Below are 7,500 nucleotides of genomic sequence, written 5' to 3' on the forward strand. Positions count from 1 at the left end.
GCGCGCAACTTGAAGGTTCCATTTCCTCCTTCCTCGCGCGCCAGACAATTTCCCCAATTTCTCCCGCAGGAGAGAAGGAAGGAGAATAGCCCTGGGAACCAGTTCCCTAAATGACGCAAAGGCGTGACAGTCTGTCTCCATGTGTGGTTTTCACGTTGTCTTTGCCGCCATGTTGGTGGACGACTGACAAAAGGTCTCTCATTAGCTCCTTTTCTTCGTCCACCAGCAAGATGTACATTACGTCATTGTTATCTGTGTCCACTGAGAGACTGGTTGCAAATCACCTATACCTTTATACAAAAATTTGGTTTCATCAACGGAGTTGATAATGTAAATTGGCCACCGTACAGAGATTCTAAAAGCTGACGTTTCGAGCGTTAGCCCTTCGTCCGATTCGTTCTGACGAAGGGCTAACGCTCGAAACGTCAGCTTTTAGAATCTCTGTACGGTGGCCAATTTACATTATCAACTCCGTTGATAAAACCAAATTTTTGTATACTACTTCCCCACCGACGCAGCACCACAGTCTCTTTAGAAAATACCCCCATCATTCACCTATACCTTTATCTTGCTGTTGTTCCAAGGTCCTCAGCAATGTGCCATTAGAAAAGTCATGCCGCAACGCGCTGCCGCCCCAGATGCTTTCCGTGTTGTTGCTCAGCTGTACTGTAGTGACCTTCAATAAACAAGAGGTGAAATAACAAAACGATAAATCACAGCAGATCCGTTTCCCTTCTCCCTGGAGACCTAAAGAAAATCTACAATTGAGAAGAGATCAAAGGAAATTCTTTGCCTCGGATATTCTTCTTGGAACGCAATCACCGAATGGGCCGGAGGTTCCTGTTTGTCTCGCTTTCGAAGTGAGTCTTGCTGCTCAACTATTGTAAGGGAAAGGAGTTTTTTCAAATTGTTCGATTTCTTCCTCGAAGGCCCGTCTCTGTCCTTTTGCTTTTGCGCAATGGGCCTTATTCGCGCGGCGGCCATAGACAATAGATTTCGTGACAGTCCTGACCAGCGGAAGGAGTGCACCAAATAAAAGAAGGATTTTAAAAGTCTCGTTCGAATCGAAAAATTCTTTCGCAAGAGTTTATTTTTAATATGGACTTTCAAATAGGAAAATTAAAAATTTTCACGTTATGGGCACTTTAAGGCCCATTCAAAAAGCCATTATTCAAATCTACGGTAATTACAATACCCGAAGCGGCGCCTGAGCGCGAGTCGTTACGATCCCTGGAAGACTGGGTTCCAAAGCTGAAGCCATACTTTGCATCGACCCCTGCCAAGCAAAAAAATAGGCACGCATTGTGTACGTGTGGTAGTGCAGTAGCACAGCGCTTTATTCCATAACTGTCAACTGAGTTGCGATTTATTTTCCAGGAGATTCAAGTTGTCTTTGCGTAATATACAGCTCAAATAGCCTTAGTTTAAGCCTGTACTCTGAGCTTCTGACAGCTTTCCAAGACAAAAGTTCACTGAAGTTAAGCCCTATCCGGAGGGGTTAAGCCTGGTTTTCACTATCGACGCAAACATAAGCACAAGAAGCATACGCAAACTCAGTAGTTTGTTGTTCATTAGCGCCTTTTGTTTGAACAAGACACTAATTAACAACAAGTAAATGCGCCTGCGTGTGTTGCTTGGGCTTATGCTTCGTCGCTAGTGAAAACCAGGCCTTAGGATCTGGATGGGAGACCTCAAAATACACGACTTGCTGTCCGAAACATGGGACTGAAAATTCCATGTCAACGCTCAAAAATGCGAACTAAGCAAGGTACGGATTTTGTTAGCTTGCTTTATGCAAAACAAATATTGACGCAAAAGTAAATAAATACTGATACACAGTTTTAAGGAAGAGCAGAAGGAAGTTTTCAGTAAGTTTTACCAACAGCAACAAAATTTGCGACATGAAAACAACAAATTTTAAACTGTGAATACAAAAAGGTACCATCAGCGGAAAACATTTTAGGAGATTTTCTCTACGTTAAATATTTCTATTGTACTTTTGGCTGCACACGTAAATCGCAAAATCGAAAGTGACATCGACTTCAGCGGCCGCCATGATCAAGTTAACTAGTGTGTTTACTAACATCTCGCGAAACAAAGGCTACATCTGTGTCAAAATGATGGCAAGACACCCGGTTTTTGTTTTTGTTACTTTGTTTTTTTTCCTTTCAAGTGTTATGAAGTATGACAAGAAATGTGCGAATTCAACAAAAAGACCACAATCGCTTAACTCTTGAGGTTGACCATCGTTTCTGCAAAGTCAAAAATTCACTCTCCTAGTCGAGGATATTTATCACCAGGTAATTCCATCGTCTTGGAAATAGCAGCTGCTTCATTATTCATTAGCGTCACAAATTCTTGACGATTTTGGGGCTCATTTGTTGAAACTCAAGCACACGTCCAACAGACCTGTTTATTTTCGTGATTTTATGCACGCGCGGTGGGCCTACCTACCACGTACAGTGCACTACCACTGTTATGAATTTAAAAAAAATGAAGGAGTAAAAGAGATCAAGGAGTAAAAATGCGGTTTGAACACATACCTGTTGCTCTTGGAAATACGTTTCAGCTTTTGTTTTCTCGTCATTTGTCACAGGGATCCCATCAATACAAAGTAAATTGGGCATGCGGTACACAAGTACTGGTCGATGCAGAAGACGTCTAGTAACCTAAAATAAAAAGCAATTTCCATCCAAATCTGAGGTTGACTTGAATGCTTTACTTCTACGGCGGCATGAGACGGCACCAGATGCGTTAATTATTCTCAACCCGACTTAGTTTGACACTACGATGGGTGGGAAAATTATCTGTTAAAAGTAGCTCAGCCCTTTCATTCCCAAGATCGAAACGTTAATTCTCCTAACTAGTACCATGGATTTCTTTGTTGGGTAGTTATGAGAATTTGGTGCTATATCAAGATCACACCTTTAAAGCTGATAATTATTTTCATTCTCAATGCATGTCTGACTGACATTTCATTGAAATTCTGAGGAGAATTTACATGCTGATGACAAGGGTTAAAAAGTTACAGTTCGAAGTCCCAACTTTTCGAAACTCCTGTCTCGTGCCTTTGGTGATCCAAAGCCTGTTATGTGCTCGCCAATTTGCTAAAAACGGACTGGCTGCGCTCCATTAATAGCTTCCTTTCCTTTTGTTAAGACACAAATAGATGTCAGGAAGACGACAACCGTTTGACCATTGACGAGTCGGCTCAGTCGAAAGAGAACGAGCCTGTTGAGGGTGTAATCCTAACTAACTTTCAGCACTCTCAGGGTCAGTGTTAACGAACGAGGACGATAAAAGTACTGACTTAATATTTTCAACTCCAGGCGCGCTTGGCTTCTGAGGTTTAAAATACTTACAGCATTGTTGATGACTGACAGTTCAACAAGATGCCTCAGGGATTCTAATCTCTCCAACTCCGTTAATTCCTAACACAAAGCGGTAACAAGATAAGTAAAACAACAAAAAAAAAAAACAGTTTAGCAGTCCTTTCGTCACGTAAACAAGAGGAAAGAAGGACTTTTCATTTTAATCAATGTTTCCATTTCTCTCTGCCATAAATCACTACATCGGCCAAGGTCAAAAGATCGAGCTTGTGATAGGCGGATTTCTGTCCACATGGTTTCAGTTTTCAAAGGGTCGCCAACTGTATCTGCTGTGTCTATCTATCTAGTATCGCACTTACCCTCCCACCCATGATATACTACAGAGAACAGACCACAACACCGAGAAATCCATGCCCTACTCTTTGCGAATAGAGTGTGGGTTCTCTTACGTCTCACAGGGTTATGAACATTGAAGGGTTGTGAGACGGAGCCTACGATTCCTCGTCTTTATCCGAAGATGATAATGATGATGACGATGATTATACAAACAGACTTACTTGGATGCGGTTCATTCCCAGGTATAGGCGCTGGAGATTTTGCAGGGGCTCGAGATTCTTTAATTCTCGTATCCTACACGATAACAAAAACAAAATGTGACTTGTCCTAAAAGGTACTGTGCTGTTTGCAAAACATCAAAGAATACTTTGCAATAGACCACTTCCACAAATGGCGACCACTTTTACTTTGTTTTGTATTTAGTTTATGCAGAAACCCATACGCGCGTTCACAGCTTTCGAATATTCAGTGCTAAGTACCATATTTGGAAACCCATCTCTCCAGTTAATTTCGCGCGAGAACATTGGTGGTATTGCGTCACGGTGTTCTTGCGAACTGATTGGTTGAATGTTTCTGTCTTTTTGTTCCAAATATGGTACTTAGCAAATTGAATATTCAGAAGCTTGTTTCCCAGCACACAAGGGGCCGTTACACATTTCAACCCTTATGAGTTTTATGTTAATTAGATTTGAAACAAATATTCTTTTGAAAGTTACTCGATGTAAAGAAGCTAGAACGGATTCGTTAGCATTAAAGCAGAAGAATACTTTATTTGGCCGCCATTATGAAAAAGGCTTATTGTAAAGATGCCATTCAAAAACTATGAAAAAGAAGTCAGCAATTTTCAGACCTGTTTTCTTCCATGTGCAACTCGGTGATATTCCACTGACTAGCAAAGGATGAACTGGAGATACTCTGAATGCAAGAAATAGAAAGTTAAAAATGCCACTAATTTCTATCAATCTTAGACCGGGGAATTTGCATGACGTTTCTACAGCTATATGCCTTAGCTACAAGTAACACAAGGAACGAATGGATGGAGGATCCAGATGAAGAAATAGGCGAACTAACAGAGTTGCAACAACCTACTATAGTGAGAATAAAACCAGTGAGATAGTGAGAGGAAAAAAAGGAAAGAACCTTAATATTTAAGTGTCTAGTCGCTCTCGCGCTAGATCGCTAATTGGGGACACTGACAACTGAAATCAACAAAAGGGGAAAGCGGAGTACCCGGAGAAAACCTCTCGAAGAAGAGTAGAGAAGCAACAAACTCAACCCACATACGACGTCGAGTCTGGGAATTGAACTCGGTCCACATTGGTGCGAGGCGCCATCCATGCACCCAACAAACGCAATGAAGAACTATCCGATTTCGGGTCCAGCGCTCTGATCACTCAGCCTCACTGGCCCCAAGACCTCGTCAACATAACACCAAGGTAATTAGCTTTTGTAGAATTTCAGATTAATTCGCGAGAATGAGCCCACTGTGCGAAAGTTGGACCGGTACCCAGCTATTGCACTACCCGGCATTCCGAAAAGGGTTCAAGGTGTCGTAAAAATAATCAAAAATAAAAACAAGTCAACACGTCACCTTTTAATTAGTGAAACAAACACAGATAAAGTAACTGGCAAAAGACCAAATGACAACACAGAGCCGAAATACAATGGCTCCGATGAAAAACAATGGTTATTCCATTGTGTCAGGTAAAACTCTCCCGAAACACATCAAACTCACTTTGATCTTATTTCGATCTAAAACAAGCTCCTTCAGTGTCTGCATTCCCTCAAGTCCTTCCACTTTACTGATCTCGTTTCCTGCGCAGGTAAACCGTAAGAAGTATAAATTTAGAAGAAAAACGAAACCAATCACTTGGTTCCGAATCAAAGGCACAGTTATGGGCTGCAGGGCTTCAGATGCTTACCTTGTAAGAATAAAGCTCTTAAACCCGTTAGTCTTGAGAGCTGTAGAGCCGCCATATTGGTTATACCGTTGTATCTGTTATCAGGGAGTAAAACAACTCTTAGGTTTTACTTAGTTGAGTTTCACCATCCTGGTGGTGAGGGCCATGGAAGAGAGAAAGCTGTAATTACACTGTACCCTTCATCAGGCTGGATAACAGCATCGGAAACTGCTCCATGCCTTACATTTACTGGACCGAGAGAGTGCGCGTTAGCGCAGGTGTTTTTCGAGATGATTATTTTCAATACAGCAAACATTTCAGGTTTCTCCTCGAAATTTCTCTTCTATTGAGCAGTTGAACTGCAAAACCATCAGTCATTTGATCCGTGAATCGGATTCCTTTGATGACGACACAAACTACTTTATTTAAAATAGTACAGTTCAGTTTGTGACCTTAAAGAGCCTTAAAGAACCGCTCATTGAACAAACTTTGCCATAAAATCCTCAACAAATTCAACTTACCCGAGGTGTAGTACTTCGAGGCGGGGGAGAACTGGCGTGAAGTTCTCCGGATTTGTGATTTCCGCAGTCAAGGAAACATCACTGCCTCGTTTTGGCGAGTTAGCTGGCGACGTTACTTTCGGCTTTGCAACCACGCTTTCGATATGATTGTGATTCAAACAAAGAACCTGGGTAAAAAAAGCAGAAGTCAAAAATACTTTTTGAAAAAAATAATGACGATTACACTAAAAAGGGGAAATTCTAACATCATTCTTGTAATCTTCGGTCATTCATGATTCTCATTTTTTAAAAGTACTCGGCTATTTATGGATATTTGAACAAGGACGCAGAAATTTGCGAAAACGCAAATGGACAATCACAAGAATGTATGATTCTGCATGGTTGTTATGGCTTCGCAGTTCTTCCAATTCGTTTTGTATGGAAAATGTTTGCCAACTGCATGGGAATTAAACTGGCATGGATGACTTTGCTTTTTTGAAAGAAAACTAAGCGTTTACCACCATGTTTCTGACGTCCTCCAAAGTACCTTAAATTAAGTCTCTTTATTCTTTGTTTAGGTATACACTAATTCTTGTCAACATTGATATTGCATTAAGCTCGCTGAATATTAAGAAGAACACGAATACAAAAACTCTACTGAGGATCAAGGACGATCTTCGGAGGCCACGTGGTCGAGTGGTCAGGCAGCTTGAGTTGAGATCCAGAGATCCCGAATTCAAGATTCGTCCTAACCACTAACTTAAGGTATACCTGAGAGTCCCTGGTTCAATTTCTCGGCTGCGCGTGTAAATTAGCCAGTTTGTTTGCCCCCGGGATTCTTAAGAAAAGTTGTTCTGTTCTGTTATATCATTAATTTTCGTTTGATTGATTGTGAAGAGCCCCTAAGAGGAGATTATTATCATCCTACCTTGAGATTTAGTAGATTCACCAGACCACCAAATGAAGTTAATGAATTATGTTCAAGATTCACGCTGAAATTTTAATTACTTCTAATTAGCAATTATAACAAGCGCATTTCACTGCTAGGATACTGTCATAGAGTGTCGCAACTGAATGTGGCAGATCCACTTTAGTTACAACCGAGGAACGAGCAACAAAAGCCGCGAGTGAAAATCCCCAAGGGCCAATTTACACGGTACGATTTTTACCGCATGCGACAAGTATAGGACAGGCCTACCACACGAATTGTTTCATGTAAATCAAACCTGCAATTCGCTTACGATTGTCGCATGTACGTCAAAAAAATGTCGTAGCATTTTAAAACATGTTTTAAAACGCTGCGACAATCGTAAATCATGTCATACACTTGTCCAGGGGTTTCAATAGAAGCCGGTTACCGGCGGTATACCACCGCCTGCTTTGCCTCACACCGCCGGCTAGTTTGCCTTGATTTTCACTAAAAATGCTATCATA

General features: G+C 41.2%; 1 protein-coding gene across 4 annotated transcripts in view; it reads right to left on the bottom strand.

Annotated features, from left to right (window-relative positions):
- The window catches only part of LOC138004447 (leucine-rich repeat-containing protein 9-like), a 42,912-nt gene that overhangs the window by 3,894 nt on the left and 31,518 nt on the right, over positions 1-7,500 (bottom strand). For all 4 annotated transcript variants that reach the window (XM_068850961.1, XM_068850964.1, XM_068850960.1 and 1 more), the window contains 10 exons: positions 6,995-7,058; positions 6,088-6,254; positions 5,588-5,661; positions 5,401-5,480; positions 4,516-4,580; positions 3,887-3,959; positions 3,363-3,431; positions 2,544-2,669; positions 1,196-1,276; positions 562-676 (listed from right to left, as the gene is read on the bottom strand). In XM_068850961.1, coding sequence (XP_068707062.1) covers positions 562-676; positions 1,196-1,276; positions 2,544-2,669; positions 3,363-3,431; positions 3,887-3,959; positions 4,516-4,580; positions 5,401-5,480; positions 5,588-5,661; positions 6,088-6,254; positions 6,995-7,058 — 914 coding nt within the window. The remainder of the gene's footprint in view (positions 1-561; positions 677-1,195; positions 1,277-2,543; positions 2,670-3,362; positions 3,432-3,886; positions 3,960-4,515; positions 4,581-5,400; positions 5,481-5,587; positions 5,662-6,087; positions 6,255-6,994; positions 7,059-7,500) is intronic.

Source organism: Montipora foliosa, chromosome 5 (assembly GCF_036669935.1).
Source record: "Montipora foliosa isolate CH-2021 chromosome 5, ASM3666993v2, whole genome shotgun sequence".
NCBI classification, from domain to species: domain Eukaryota; kingdom Metazoa; phylum Cnidaria; class Anthozoa; order Scleractinia; family Acroporidae; genus Montipora; species Montipora foliosa.